Here is a 16806-nt window from a genome sequence, read left to right as displayed (position 1 = left end):
AGCTCCATGGGGGACTGCTGCTCCAATACCTGCTTTATTCAGTCAACTGCTGGTACTGGTTCCCTGACTGGTGTCTGAGCTGTGTTCACCCAGACCTTTCTTCCCCCAGCCCAACCCCCCTTTCCCTGACACATGTAAGAGGGGATCTGGCAAATCCTGTCATTCAACCTCCACGAGTGCAGTATAATAATTTCTCTTCTCTTAGGTCATACTCTAAGGCCACACCCATTGTGAAACTCTGTAGTAAGGGGCAGGGGAGGGGCAAAGTCTATGTAGAAGCACATCCAAAAGGTTAAGAAGTACGCTTTGTGTCTGTCCTCAGCTCAGTCTCAAGAGTTGTTGAGCTTAATCTCCTTTTTCTCCTTCTCAGTTGTTCTGCCAAATAGTAGCAGAGATCAAATGACTCTGGACACTGGGAAAGGCTGAGTATTAAAATCAGCTTGTTGGGTGCTGTAGCAGAAGAAAGTAGGTGGAACAGAGAGGTCTCAGCTGATGCTTTCACAGGTGTGAGATATGTTCTCAGTCAACATTCATCCTTTCTACACTTTATGCACGATCTTTTTCGCCTCCTCCAGCTCACTAGGGCTCTAAACATACTTGTATCAGCTCTGAAAGGAGGCTTCTGAGGAAAAGAAGCCCCTAAGGAAGGTTTTTCCCAGCCAGGTTCCCCTGAGACATCTGCTGTTCTCTCTGCCAGCATTTATTCCTCCTTCTGGTGACAGAATGCATTATTTTCCCTGGGGAATCACTGCATTCTCCTACACTAAAAGCCTGATTGTGCTTCAGGGAGCCTGTGATCCAGCTGTGGCTAATCAGGGTTCCGTGCACTCTGGCTGTCATGTTAGTTTAGGAGTGACACATGACCTAAGCTCATCCAATCAGTTGTGATCACTCCTTTTGTTGGAGTAATTGAAAAAGAGTATCTTTTTAACATTACAGTTGTTGGGGGGATAACACCCAAACCCAAAACTGATGTCAGCCATCTTGCTTCGATGAAGGATCAGTTTGCTTGATAAAGCAGCCAGCATACAGGAAAGCAGAGTCAAGAGATGGGAGGAAATGAAATTGAATTGGGTAGCTGTCACCTGAGCGCCTGGATCCAGTTGTGCCTGAAGCTTAGTTGCTACCCCTTGACCTTACAGATATTTGAGTCTATAGCACTCCCTCCTTAAATTTTTTAAGAATTGATTAATGAATTTTATTTTTTTTTCTTAAGTCAGTTTGAGTTTCTGTTAACTGCAGCTCAAAGAATCCTGACTAGTACAGCCAGTCATTTTACTGAAATTCCTGCACTCTGAATTCCATAGACAGCGTGTAACATATTTGCTAAGTTTTATAGTGTGTTCTCAGGTGTTTGCTTCCCCTAAGTTCTGTTATGATGTCTGGGGATTTCTCTTCTTTCCTCCATACTCTTCTCCTCAAGGATTCCTTCATCTCAGAGTTTGAACTATGATAGGTGACCTACGCTCCTCAGCACCAACAACCTATTTGGGAGTCAGAAACACACTTGATTCATATTTTCAGAAACAGTTGTCTTCTAGGTGGAAGAATTCATGATGTACAACTGGAATGATAAGGTTTCACACCATAAGTCCTCAGCTTGTGAATGGGGTATATATTTTACCCAGGAAACAACAGGAGGCGGTTAGGTTCCTAGACTAGCCCACAAGACCAAATTCACCAACAATGTAGGTGAACAATAGCTCTATCCCTAATTATTCTGCAGGATCAGTCACTACATGGGATTATCTTGGGATAGCTCATTCAAATTTCTACCTGGCAAGAGAGTAAAATCTGTTTCCGACATACGTTCTTATCAATGGCAGTACTCCCTACTTTCTCTCACATCCAACTGCAGGATGTCACAGCAAGGCTTCCATTAAAAGTCTGTGACCTACAATTTCAGCTGCATCCCTTGCAACTACCATTTATGTGACAAGACTCTTTGGTCTAGCCCAGATCTTCACTGAACATCAAATCTTTGTCTTGATCTCCTGGGCATCTTCATTGGCTTGTAATATTCCATATATACAAAACTAAACTCACTCCTTCCTCCCCAAACTGTACTCATATTCCCTAACTTGATGGTACAGCTATTGGCTAGTTGTTCAGGACAGAAACCTAGGAGTCATTTATTTGCTATTGTCAACCAGTCACTGTGTCCTGCAGGTTCTTACTTTGGATGCTTGTTACTCTGTTCCTTTTGCTCCATCCCCCTAGTCACAGTCTTTAGTAGGCCTTCATAAATTCTCATAGGGGTCACAGCTTTAGTCTCTGAAGTGGTCTTGCTACTCTTTCTGGGCCCCCTTAGTCTCAGTTCTACATTTCAGCCAGAGAGATTGTTCTTTATGACTGCGGTCAGACCATGCCCTGCTGACATCTTTTGTGGCTCCCCACAGGATTTAGGCCTAGGTTCAGTATCCTTATCTTAGCACACAGGACTCCATGTGATCTGGTTCTTGACACCTTCCCTTTTGTTTTAGCCATTTTGGGAGTGACCACATTCATTCATTTGTTAAACATTTATCAAGTGCCCAGCACTGTCCTTTCTTGGCACTGGGAATATAGTAGTGAACAGAAACAAAATGGAGCTTCATTCTAAATGGGGATGGCATGTATCAGAGGCAGTAACTACAATGGAGAGAAAATAAGACAGGAGTAGAGAGTGACAGGGGAGGGTCTTCAAGGAATACCTTATTGAGGAGGTGGTATTTGAACCTAGACTTGAAGGAGGTGAGGGAGCTAGCCATGTGGACATTTAGAGGAGGAGATAGTAGGTGCAAGGGCCCTGGAGTGATATCAAGGATCAGTAAGAAGGCTAATATGGCTGAAGCAGAGAGGAAAAGGGAGGGGGAGTGAGTTGAGGCAGATCATGTAGTGTCTTGTAGACCATTCACTGGAGCTACTTTGTTAAAGATCCTGATCCTAAGAGCAATGTGCCCTGAATTTATGTCTTAAAAATGAACTACTTGTTCCCTAGAATATGTCATAACTCCTCCTCCATCCTGGCTGTAATTTACATTGTTCTCTCCTCTGACAACACCCCTCCTCACTTCTTCATTTCTCTGAGTCACCTCTTCATCAGGACCTTCCCTTACCCAAAGGTTAAGGCCCTCATAGCACTGTCATTATAAGTGTTTATGGGGTGAGGAAATAAATAAATAAAGGGGTGAATCTAATTGGTAGTGAAGAATGCCATGTATGCCAGGGGGAGTCTGATAAGCAGACACTATTCTTAATAATGAACATTTTTCGAGTGCTCACTATCTGCCAAGTATTACAGTAAGTGCATCTCATGGATTGGGTTGTTTAGTGCTCGTCTGCTGTTGATGCTGTTTCAAAACCTATTTTACAGAGGAGGAGACTGGTCATGGAGAGGTGAAGTGACTTGTTGAAGGTCGCACACCCAGCAAGGGTTAGAGATGGAATTGAGCCAGGCAGTCAGGGTCTGGCAGGACTTCATACCTGGATTAGGGGAAGTAATTCATTTCCCAGCTGCATAAAAACTACAGAAAGTAGGTCTGGGCAACTGAACTTCCACGAAGGTCAAGGATGGGCAGTATATCCAACTTATTCTGGGTGGCATCTTGTTACTTCTCTGAGACAGCATCTACACAAGTCAAGGCAGAAAGGAGTGTTCTCACCATAGCAGGTGTAGCCGTTGAGAGCAAGGCTTTGTGTCAGGCAGACCTGAGTGTGGTTCCAGCCCTCCCAGTTGTCACCTGTGGGACCTGGGGAAGTGACTAAGATACCCTGGACTCAGCTTCGTCGTCTGTAGAATGGGAATGTGACTATTTGTAAGGTTTACATTTGATAAGGCTTATAAAGATCCTCCACTCCCCAGCTCATGTCCCTTCATGTTATTTGCTCTAGTTCTCCTGTCTCACAGCAAGACAGCCAGCAGACCCAGTGCCACCAGCCAGTCTTGCTCCATCTTTTGAAATGGACACTGGATGAGCATGAAATACTCCAGGTATTTTTTTTTAAAGATCTTTATTTTTAGGGCTTGGAGGTCATAAGTAAGAATCGGGTCAATCCAGGAGCCAGACATCCACATTTTCTAGGTGGAAGTAACTATCACTTTAATGGAAAGAAACCAGTATCTACTGAGGGTCCACAGAGCACCTCACAAAAACATAGAGAGATGGCCTTGGGATAAGCACTACTGTAGAAGGAAACTGAGGCATGGTGACATTACATAATGTGCTCCAACTCACATGCCAGATTGAGGTAGATCTGAGACTGGGATCCTGGAGTTGTCTGGCCCTGGGACAAAACTGTTTTGTACCTACCCAGTGGCATCAGATAAAGGAGGCTCCTACTGGAGCAACAAACGAGACTTACCCCAGGAGCCAATGCTGTGTCAAAGAATACTTCTCTTCAGCTTCTCTAGGTGGCACGTGACGGAAATCCACTTTCAACGGGCTTAAGTTAAAAAAAAAAATTACTAGAAGGGACACTGGGCTATTTTACATAAGAAAGAAGTGAACAGGTACAACCTGGGAAGGCCACAGCAGAATCTGTCAAGTCACTGAGAACCCACAAAGCTAGTTGTTGGCTTGTTCTCAGGTCACATATTCCCACCTCTTTTTTTTGGTTGGTATATATGTTTCGTACTTCTTCAAGAAACTGGCTCGGTCTGCTTTTACAATCCTTGGCTAACCCCCAATTCCCAGGTTACATGTCCAGCATTCAAACAGCTTCCCATATTTGCTAGCCTCTATCCCTAGAATCCCAGCTCCGAATTCCCCAGAGAGAGAAAGAAATTTGTCCCAGCCTGAGCCCCCATCTCCACTGACTCAGTCAGCTATGCTGCAAAGCAGGGCCACTTAGGAAGGTCACTTGGGCTGAGGTCCAGGAGGGAAAAAGCAGTTCTGAGAGAAGGTCAGGGGCTCTTAGGTCTCTACCTCAAACCCTACCTGGTCAATTTGCTAGAAAAATGCTAAGTAAAATGAATAATAATGACCTGATCACAAATATGAACACTTAAAATGTTTTTGAAAGCAAAATCTTAATAGGAACACCTTTATATGATTTAGCATTTTTCTTTATACAGTTCAGCTGCTCATCATTAGATTTCATGGAATCCTCATTGTACTGCTAGGACTCAAAAGAAGGATAAGTTTCAAAATCTGAAATCTTGCAAGATCGAGCTCGGCTCCTGTGGTTTGAACTTAAGAGCATCTATAAAGCCCACAATTCTTACAGAAGACTGTCCTCTTTCCCGGGAAGCCTCTGATGCCCTGCTTTCATTCATTGGTGAGAAGGGATTCTTTTGCTTCTTAATTTTTTATTTTTTATTTTTTTAACATAATTTTTTATTATGTTAGTCACCATGCAGTATATCTTTAGTTTTTGATGTAGTGTTCCATGATTCATTATTTGCGTATAACACCCAGTGCACCATGCAATATAATTACTATTAGTGCCTCTAGCATCCTGCTTGCTTTGTCTTCTCTGAGACTTCTTTCCAAGAAGGAGAACATCTGATTCCTCACTAATCAAGTTTTCTTTTTCAGCAGCTTGGCATATTCTTGTAAGCTTCATGCCTTTCTTCTTATAACTCCACTGCCTCTACTCAACACGAAGTGTTTACTGAGCACCTGTTAGGTGCCAGGACTTGCAATGGAAGCAGGTTCTAGCTGCAGCTGTTTTATTACCTTGCTGCTCTGATAATAGATCTTCTTAAAGGGCACAGTCACATTTTCTCAAGTTTTCTAAAGTACCTATTAAAAATACTTAGCTAGGTGATACATTGACTTCTCCAAGTATGGTCTGGAAAGTTCAGAATGAGTTAAAGAATCAATACAGGTTGCTTGGCTTTTTTTTTTTTTTTTTTTTAAGCATATCCTAGAATTTCTTCAGTTTACATTTTTTCAACACTCCTGGACTGATAACATGGTTATACAGCAGGGTAAGAGTCAGAAAGTATGTTGTTAGCTCTCATAGCTGACTTGTAATCCCACCTTCGTGTAGGTGCGTACCAAACTAACACTTCCTGTTAAAGATGTTAAAGATTAGTAATAGATGCCTTGATTGAGCTGGCTGAGATGGTTTTGGTGGAGACACAGCCGAGGTCTGAGATGTGCCAGTGTCCTGCTTGTATATTGGATCCTGGGGCAAGACAGCCTTTGTCTGCTGGGGGCGGTTCCATCTACGTTTGTTCATGAGTTTCTTTTGCTAGAGAAATGCGCATGATGAACTTGCCCACTCTCCTTGCTGGAAGGGGAAGGATGTTGCAAAAACTTGGCTTGTTGCCAAATCCCCTGGAAATGTCTGTTTACTGTGCTTCACAGAGAGATGTCTATGATTGAATAATGATGCTTGAGTTCTTGACTGCAGTCTGTAGGGGATGCCTCTCTCATTTGCCACCTGAAAAGCTGCAATTACCGAAATTGCTTATAATGCATCTCCTTTAGGAGTTCCTATCGGGAATCCCTTCAGGAAAATTCATTCACGCGTGCATTCCTTCATTGCTCTGTCCTCATGGCCATGTGAGCAAACCTATTCTACTGAAGCACAATGAACCTGCCTACCAGAAAAGACAACTCAAAATTTTGATGGTTAAGACCAGCTAATCACCTGGGATAAATCCAGTGGTCAGCTGGGAAATGTCTGACAGTCAGCTTGATAAAAATATTAAAAAGCTCTGATTTGTAGTGCTTGCCAATTTCCCTGGTGTAAATACTCTCTCCATAGCTGAGTTTAAGCCACCAATGTGATGCCACTGACGGTGGCTCTTGGAGGAGGGGAAGTCGTTTGCAGTGGCCCCCATGAGTCATATGAGCTGGCTGTGTATGCTCTACACTCTACACTGCTTACGTGTATGGTCACACCCTTGGGGCACCTGGGTAGCTCAGTCGATTGAGCGTCCAACTTGATCTCAGCTCAGGTCTTGATTTCGGGGTCATGGGTTCAGGCCCTGCATTGAGCTCCACAGCCTGGGCATGAAGCGTACTTGGAAAAAAAAATGATCCCACACTTGCTGATTTTCCTCCCTCCCTCCTGTTCTTGTTCTTTTCCTCCTACTCCCCATCCTTCTTCCCCTCTCACTTCCCCCCCTTCTCCTTCCTCTTCTTCTTCTTTTCTGATTTCTTTACCCAGCATTTGGTGTCTTCTCCCTTCCTTGTCCCTGGTTTCAACTCTTAACCTGTTCTGCAACCCTGATCTCAGTTCTCACCTCTGGCTCCTTTGGAATTGTTGTATGTAATGTTCTCTTTCCAGCTCTTGGGAATGTGCATCCTTCTACCTGGCTGCTGCTTTGGCACTTGCCCTTTCAGGGATTCTTGGATAGAAACTCCTTCCCAAAGGTTCCACTCGGTGAAGCCGAATCACTGCTCTCATTCACAAGGCAGGCTGGTTGCAGTTTCCACAGCAGGAGTTGGGGCTGGGGGTGAGGGCAGCATTCATAAAGAACAGCACAACGATTATCAGGCCTAGGGACTGGTGCATGTCAAGTGCTTGTCCAAGTTCAGATCTCAGCTCTGCCACGTCCTCTTGTATTATCCTGGACATGTTACTCATCTTGCTGTTTCTGGCTTCTTATTTTTAAGACAGAGGGCCTCATTGGGCTAGTTCTTGATTAAACAGATTTATATTTGTAAAGTGCTTAGAATAGTGCCAATCACAGTATGTGCCATGCAAATGCTTGTTAAATAAATAAGACCCATTCCACAAATATTTACTGAGTACCTAGTTTGGGCCAAGTGCGTGTATGAGGCATTGTGGGCACTTTCAAGACTGGAACAGTTTCTTCTCTTAGTTGTTCACAGTGTAGCACAGGGAGGGGAGGTAACATGTATACACAAATTGCCTTGATATAAAGAAAAGATGAAAATAAGTTACTGAGAATTATGTGGTAGATTCTGTGATAGGTACTTCATATCCATTATTTTATTTAATATCATTTGGTCATCACTTAAGAGATATCATCTTTACAACATTTACATTAAAAAATTGTTTGAAAGACCAAGCATTAAAAATCATTGGCCTATTTATTATCCTTTTCATGGATTACCAGCAGTTCCTTTTGATTAAACAGTGTTTTCCTGGTGGGGCATTCATGTTTTTAAATTAATTTTTTCTTTTATTATGAATATTTCAAGCATGCACAAAATAGACACAATGATATAATGAACCCCTAGGCACCTGTCACCCAACTTGAATCATTAGCAACCTATGACTGATAATTGTTTTGATTTATTCATATCCCCACTCACTCTCCCCATCTAGATAACGAAAAAAGGAAATTCCAGATACCATATCATTCCACCTGGACTATTCTCAGTTTATAGGTGAGCAAAATGAAGCTTAGGGAGTTTAGGCAATTTGGAGAAGGTCACACAGCTAATAAGTAGCCAAGCTGGGACCTGCACCCCCATCTGTTTTGCTCCAAAGCCTATGCTTTTAACCAGAATGCTATAATTTGGGGGAGGCTACAGGTGCCGCAAGGAAGGGAAGAAAATGGGAGTTCAGAAGGGAATCCAAGAGGACTTTGCAAAGAAATGGCACTTGAGGCTGTTGAAGTGAAGGTAGAGACTTTTAAGAGAAATGAAAACTTACATTAAGGTACAGAGGAAAGTGATTGTACGCTGAGCAGTGGGTTTGAAGAGTATTATTAATGTGTGGCAAGCAGGTTAACTTGATCAGAATCATTTGGGGAGGGCCTCATTTAAAATGCTGATTGCTGAGACCCCCACCCTTAGGGAGGGACCATCTCTCTGAGGTTTGGGGCCTCCGGATCTATTTTTAACAAGCTCCCCTGGAGTGTCTGTTGTATTCTGTAGTTTGAGGACCACATGGAGGCATTCGGTGGAACCAGCAGGACTGTAGGGATAATCACTGGGCGATTTTATTTTTGTTTTCCACTGTCTGTTCAAATTCATTCCATAGCCCTGAGAGAAATCCCAGGGAAGCCCCATGACTTTCCAGGTCATTGTTAATCAGGTCTCCACTCATATCAAGCCATAGAAAACTCTTATTTTAGCAAATACATCCCATGTAATACTTCAAATTCAATTTAAAGATTTTTGCAAGGAAAGCGAAATTTCTGTCTTCCTGCTTCTAGGGCATACTTGGGCTGGCAGTCCACATTGGGAAAGGAGAAAGTAGGGTCTATTTCTTTTTTTCCTGGCTCAGGTTTCTCCTCTCATCCCACTCATCAGATTGTCTCCAAATTTTCCAGAGCAGCATTGGAAGGAGGGAGACAGTGTCAGGTATAGAAAAATCCTTACTTTTGGGGTACCTGGGTGGCTCAGTCATTAAGCATCTGCCTTTGGCTCAGGTCATGATCCCAGGGTCCTGGGATTGAGCCCCACATCAGACTCCCTGCTCAGTGGGAAGCCTGCTTCTCCCTCTCCCACTCCCCCTGCTGGTGTTCCCTCTCTTGCTGTGTCTCTCTCTGTCCAATAAATAAATAAAATCTTAAAAAAAAAATCCTTACTTTTACTTTAACACTGGCTTCTGGAGAATAAACTATTTTGATTTTCCAGATTCCTAAGTTGGTCTTCATATGTGTTTGTCCTGCTATTCAGCTTTTATGCCAGGTTTTTACAAACCACTATTTAAATTTCCAAGAATTCTGCTTATTTTTATTGTTGGCTGCCCAATTTTGATTTAAGAATGTGATATTGAGTTAAATATCTCTTCATACATTAACTATACTTATTTCAGAGTTCTCTTCTGATTCTTGTGTTAACTTTCCTTCTTTCGGTGTTAGTTCCTCTTTTATTCAGCCTCCTATCTCTCTTCATGCTGTTTGCCTCAACTGTTTGGTTGTCTAGATTGATTAGTGTGGTTCTTTCAGCACAACTGAAAATCACGGTGGCTCAGACAATGAAAGTAACTTATGATCAAGGGGATTTGGTGTGGGAATATGTAGGACAATTGAATTTTCCTTAAAGAATGCAGAAGGTGGGGTGCCTGGGTGGCTCAGTTTGGTTTAGCGTCTACCTTTGGCTTAGGTTATGATCTCCAAATCCTGGGATCGAGCCCCGTGCTGGGCTTCCTGCTTGGTGGGGAGTCTGCTTCTCTCTTTCATTCTTCCTCTGCCCCTCCCCACTTCTCATTCTCTCTCTCTCTCTTTCAAATAAATAAATAAAATCTTAAAAAAAAAAAAAAAGAATGCAGAAGTTGCTTGCTTTCTGAGTACAGGGACTCCTTATCTATTGGGCTATCTGGAAGAGACTGAGGACACTGATTTGCTTCTCTCTGAAGACCTAATCCTGCCTCATAGAATCCTCCTAGGGCAAACTCCCTACTGCATTAAGAAGAATGTTCTTTTACCACAAGAATCGGTAATGCAAGGATGAGTCAATATTAGGTTATATAAATTACCATGATAATAAATCAAGGGGGAAAAACATTTAATTTAGACAAATGCAAGAACACATTTAATAAATTTCAAAATCCAATGCTGATTTTAAACACTTGGTTACGTTACAAAAATGGACATGTACCTAACATGGCAAAATATGTAAAATTCACACATATTTATACACAGCAAAAAAAAAACAACCCATTTTGCTTAGCAGTAAAACATGAAAGTGAGGAATAAAATGACACCTACTTTCACCACTATTAATATCTTTTTAGTATTTAAGCAATGAACTTTATATATAAAATTTAGAAATAACAGAAAAATATAATGGAAATTGGAAGTCCCTCCTCCCATAATGCAAAGCTCAGGAAATAACCAATATGAATATTTTGATGCTATTTCTCCAAATTTTACTTTCTTAGCAAATTAAGATTTATTGTTTTTCAGCTGGATCACAAAATGGGATCAAAGAATCAGCCAGCACATTTATTTATTTATTTATTAAAGATTTAGTTATTCATTTGAGAGAGAGAAAGGGCCCAGGGGTGGGGGGGTTCAGAGAGAATCTCAAACAGACTCCCTGATGTGGGGCTCAATCCCACAATCCTGGGATCATGATGAGCCAAAATCAAGAGTCAAATGATTAACTGACTGAGCCACCCAGGTGCCCCCTGGTCAACACATTTAGACAGGAGTGTAAATTAGTATAACAGTTTTAATTGGGGACAAAAGTTGTTTTTAATTTCAAATCTATTTTATTTTTTTAAGTTTTTGTTTAAATTCCACTTAGTTAACATATAGTGTTATATTCATTTCTGGTATACAGTTTAGTGATTCAGTACCTCCATACAACACCCGGTGCTCATCAGGACAAATGTGCTCCTTAATCCCCATCACCTATTTCACCCATCACCCTGCCATCTCCCCTCTGGTGACTATCACTTTGTTCTCTGTAGCTAAGAGTCTATTTCCTGGTTTGTCTCTCTCTCTCTTATTTTTTTTCCCTCAAAGTTGTTATTTACAGATGTTTCAATTATTTATTGATGTGCAACAAACCACCCCAAGGTTCTGTGGCTTAAGACAACAACCATTTTATTATTTGCTCATGATTCTGCCAATCAGAGTGGTACTTTTCCTCTCTATATGGCCTTTGTATCTGGTCCGTCTAGCAGGGGAACCAGACTTCTTATAGAGTAGATCCAGACTCATAAAAGCACAAAAGTAGAACCTTCGAGGCCTCCTTAATTCTTACGCTGCTATCCTTACTGCAGTGTGTTGATTAAAAGCAAGTCACAGGCCCAGTGCAAAATCGGGCAAGGGCTACACAAGGATGTGAATACCAAGAGGCATGGTTTGTCAGGACCACAATTTAACAGACGACCACCAGATATGCTTTTAGTTATAGACAACCAAAAAGAATCAATTGGAAAAAAAATTAGGAACAATAAGAGCTTAAGGAAATGACGGATAACAAAGTATGTAAAAACAATTATATACCTAAACAGTGTTACAAAGTTGAATAAAACCAAAGGTAGTATTTACCGTACCAATAACTTTGCTTATGACTACTTATTTAGTTACTACCATATAATGAGTATTATGCTGGGCCCCAGCTATACAGAGGTACACAGAATAGACACAGATTTAATCCTTATAAAATTCACAGTCTAGAGAAGCAGGCATACATTCAACGAAGTCCCTGAGGTCGGAAAGAACTAGCACATTAGTGAGCTATTGCTGTGATGAATGCTGTGTAACAAACAGTCCCCAAATCTTAGTGGCCTAAAACAATAAATATCTAATGTTATGCTCAAGATTGTTCATTGTTGGTGAGTGCTAGTTTGGCATACGGGGTGGGCTCAGATCTGTTCCACTCATCTCTCCATCTGGGGCCAGCGGCTAATCAGAGTGCTCTCTTGCCAGATGGCAGAAATCCAAGCCAAACCATGTCTGCCCATTCAAAGCCTCTGTTTGCACTGTTTACTTACATTCTATTGGCCAAAGCAAATTACATGGCCAAGTCCAATATCAGAGAAGAAGATGTATAATTCTATTACATGGAGAAAATGAAATAGAAACAATAATCTAATTAACCACAGTTGGTAATTCGAAGAACTGAGATAGGTCCACTGGGGCTTGGGTGTCATGAATGAGAAGGATATTGGTGGGATATAAGGTTGAAGTAACTGATAAATAGGGGCCAGATCATTAAGGGTCTTGTTGGCCTTGTTAAAGATGTTGAATTGCATCTAAGTGCAGTGCAAAGCCATTGAAGGCTTTTAAGCATGAGAGTGATTTGGTCAATTTTCCTTTTAAAAAAGATGCCCCTGGAGTACCTGGGTGGCTCAGTTGGTTAAACACCTGACTCTTGGTTTTGGCTCAGGTTGTGATCTCAGGGTTGTGAGATCGAGCCCCATGTTGGGCTCCACACTCAGCATGGAGTCTGCTTGAGATTCACCCTTCCTCTTCCTTCCCCTCCACCCCCACCACGTGCGTGCTCTCTCCCTGTCTCTCTAAAATAAAGAAATCTTTTTAAAAAGATGTTGCTGTGTAAAGAACGGAAGAAAAGAGGACATAGAGTAGTTATCAAGTTATTACAATAAGTTAAGATGGTGGCTTAGCTTAGACAAGGAGAGTGATAGTGTAGATGAAGAGAGGTCAAGGAATTGAGATATATTTTAGAGAAAGTATGGTTAGATTTGGTCATGACTTGGATATGAAGTTGAAGGAGAACCCAGGAATGACTCAGATTCCTGGAGATTGCACCAGGTGAACACAGGTGTCCTAATTGCACTGGGGAGGATCTGGCAAAGGAACAGATTTGAGGAGGCAGATTAAAAGTTCAGTTTTGGAAATACTGAATTTTAAATTCTTGTGAGACAATAGTCATAAATATCTAGGGACAAACTTAACAAGCAATGTGAAGGATCTGTATGAATAAAACTATAAACCTCTATTGAGGGCCATAAAAGAAGATTTGAATCAATGGAGTGTCAAACCTTACACTTGAATAGGAAGACTCAGAATTGTAGAGATGTCAATTTTCACTAAATAAATCCATAAATTCAATGCAATTTCAATCAAAATTTCAATAGCATTTTTTTCCCTTGGAACTTGCAGCAATTACCAGGGACATGCTCTAGAAGAAGAAGAATGAGAAATAATCTGCTCCATTATATATTAAAATACATTATAAAACAACAAAATTTATAACAGCAGAATATAGACAGAAGGGGTAGACTGATAGCTCAATGGCGTGGAAAAAAGTGTGGAAATACAGATCCAAGAACAGATGAGGATTTAGTATGTTACAAGGGTAGTGTATCCAAGTGGTGGGAGAAAAGACTATTCAGTAAATAGCTTAAAGACAACTAGATAGCTATTTGGAGAGAAAAGGAGATAAAGCAGCATTTGCGGAGCTCTATTTCTCTTTTTATCTGCTATATACTATTCTATTTCAGTATAGCATAGGGTAGTGTGTTATATTCATATTGATGTACTTTTAGGTTTTTCCTTTTTTTGTTACAAACAATAATGTGAAAGGAAAATGTTTAGATTCAGAGATGTGAAATTGCTGGGTTAGAATGCATGTACTTTTTTTTTTTTTTTTAAGGACTGCTGAATTTCCCTTTGAAATCCCGAACTATACTCTAGCAACAATGGACAAGAAAACAAAAATGAAATAAACTAAAAAAAGTAGATGAATCAAGTTAATAAAAATAAAAGCAGAAATAAATGAAACAAACAAACAAAAAACCCAATAAATGAGATGATCAATAAAACCCAAAGCTGGAGTATTTGAAAGAATGATAAAAACACAAAAACTTTCGCCAAGGGTGATCAAGGCAAAGAAAGAAGACACAAGTGGTATTACACATGACAAGAGAGAGAGAGCATGGATGCAGAGGAGATTTTTATTTTATTTTATTTTTTAAAAGATTTTATTTATTCGACAGAGACAGCCAGCAAGAGAGGGAACACAAGCAGGGGGAGTGGGAGAGGAAGAAGCAGGCTTCCAGTGGAGGAGCCTGATGTGGGGCTCGATCCCAGAACGCCGGGATCATGCCCTGAGCCGAAGGCAGACACCTAACCACTGTGCCACCCAGGCGCCCCGCAGAGGAGATTTTTAAAATTAGAAAACTTCTTTGTGTAGCATCTTAGCTAAAGTCAGAGGGTGAAGTAGGAACTGCAAATAATGAAAATTGCCAGTGAAATTCTTTTGTAAGTTGGGCTGATGTTGGAAATAGATATGCTCTTGCAAAAATCTAATGATTTTTCTTCAGCTTTGAATTCCATCATTATATTTATGATTCATGGCTGACTTATATGAAAAATATCTTTAAACTATTGAATTACTCTTGGAGTGGTGAGAAACTCAAGTGTTGAAACAGGCTGACTACATGAATAGCAGATTCACATCTTACTCATATGAGGCATAACTTCTTTAGTTGGAATAACAGGAGGAATTACGACGTGGTTTGAATTGTTAGGCTCCCTTTTTTCCCCTCTTCTTTTCTTTAAAAAGATTTTAAAAAATGTAATAGAGCATGTATAGTTGAATTCACATAATAAATGTATGAATGATATGATCCAACTGTATAACTTTATGTACCAATCCATTTGAAAACCTAGATAAAATGGACAAAGATGTCAAGGAAAATATAAATTACCAAAAATTGGTCCAAGAAAGCCAATAGAAAACACTTACAAAAAATAGGTAAAGACCCATCTATCAGTCTGCCCCTCCCTTCCTATCACCCACCACACAAGGCTTTTCTAGTTATATAGACAAGCACTATGGAATCTCAGAGAAGAGCTTCCTCCCATCTTACATATCAGAGCATAGAAGAACATGGGGCCCCACCAGTCTTATTTTATAAAGCTAGTTTATTTCTGATTTCAAGACAAGAAACTACAATTACAGGCTAATCTCACTTATGAATGTAGAGGCCAGACTCTAAATAATACCAGATAATTGAATCTAGTGATGTATTAAAAGAATAATATATCTTGATCAAGTAGAATTTATCTGAGAAATTCAAGTTGGGGAATCAATGTAAATATCAATGTACCTTACTGTATTTAGGGATTAAAGGGGAAGAAATTCAGAGCATACTGGAAAGACACTTGCTAAAATGCAGCAACCTTTCAGGATTAAAAACATGAGAAATAGATACAAAGGGTACCTACCATAAATATACAGCAAATATTTTTTATTGAAGTGTAATTGACATGCAATGATAGTTTCAAGTGCACAACATGGTGATTTGACAACTCTATATGTTATGCTATGTAGCTACCATCTGTCACCAAGCAATACTATCACAATACCATTGACTATATTCTCCATGCTAATATACAGCAAATATTATACTTAATGGTGAATCTTTAGAAACATTGTCATTAAAGTAAGAAGCAACACATGGATTTAACTACCAATCATTACAATTCTAGTGAGGGCTTACCCAATGCAACATGAGGAAATTTGAGAAGATAAATACTGGACAGGAATATAGAATTACAGAATGGGTATAAACTGAAACATGAAAACATTGCTCTCTTTGCTCCCTTGGCTGTCAGTAACACTTAAAAAAATCTAAACCACATAAGGAGCATATGAGCGTATTCTATTTAGTCTTCTGTAATTCAATTATGTATATGGAATATCTCTATAGGGGCACATATACATTAGGTGGATTAATTCAGTTTGTTTAACTAGGTCCCAACTGATGAACATTGGATTTCTTTCCCCTTCCTTCCTTCCTTCCTTCCTTCCTTCCTTCCTTCCTTCCTTTATTTCTCTCTCTCTCTTTTTTTTTTTTGCTCTTGTAAATACTTGTTTGCCTTTGTGTCACTGTATTTGAGGGTTAAATGTCTAGATCTTGAACTGCTAGATTAAAAACAGCCTAGATGTCTTTCAGCATGGTAATAGTGAAGCCGATTGTAGCTTGCTTTGCATTCCAAACCATGGAATACACCTCAGCGATAAAAAGGAACAGAGCATTTGTACATAGTACAACTGGGAAGAATCTAAGGAATTAAGCTGAGTGAAAAAAGCCAATCCTAAAAGATCACATGCTATGTAATTCCCCTTATAGATAACATTTTTTAAGTGGAAGACAGATTAGTGATTGCCACGGTTTAGGGATGGGGTGGTGCTGGATGGTGGAGAGTTGGGGGGATGGAAGACTGGTCATAAAAGGCAGTAGGAATGATCCTTGTGGTGATGGAACTGTTCAGTTTCTTCACTGTGGTGGTGAATCCTAATGGGGATATGTGAATCCAAATGTGAAATTTTATAGGACTAAACACACACACACACACAAATGAAACAAGTAAGATGGGGAATCTTAATAAGATGAATGGATTGTATCAATGCCAGTATCTTAATTGTGATATTGTACTCTAGTTTTACAAAATGTTATCACTGAGAAACTCAGTAAAGAGTACGTGGGATCTTTTTCTATTCTTTCAAGTGAAACTACAAT

At 40.3% G+C, this 16806-nt stretch overlaps 1 protein-coding gene across 1 annotated transcript in view; it reads left to right on the top strand.

The window, feature by feature from the left end:
- The window catches only part of LOC123778074 (uncharacterized), a 316222-nt gene that overhangs the window by 28203 nt on the left and 271213 nt on the right, over window positions 1-16806 (top strand). Inside the window, exons 2-3 of the mRNA XM_087869408.1 lie at window positions 3874-3973; window positions 5105-5259. Coding sequence (XP_087725534.1) covers window positions 3954-3973; window positions 5105-5259 — 175 coding nt within the window. The 5' untranslated portion in view covers window positions 3874-3953. The remainder of the gene's footprint in view (window positions 1-3873; window positions 3974-5104; window positions 5260-16806) is intronic.

This window comes from Ursus americanus, chromosome 2, assembly GCF_024610735.1.
Source record: "Ursus americanus isolate L20-20 chromosome 2, mUrsAme1.1.p, whole genome shotgun sequence".
Lineage (NCBI taxonomy): Eukaryota > Metazoa > Chordata > Mammalia > Carnivora > Ursidae > Ursus > Ursus americanus.
Note: the sequence above shows the minus strand (reverse complement) of the source record. Positions and strands in the feature narration are given on the sequence as shown.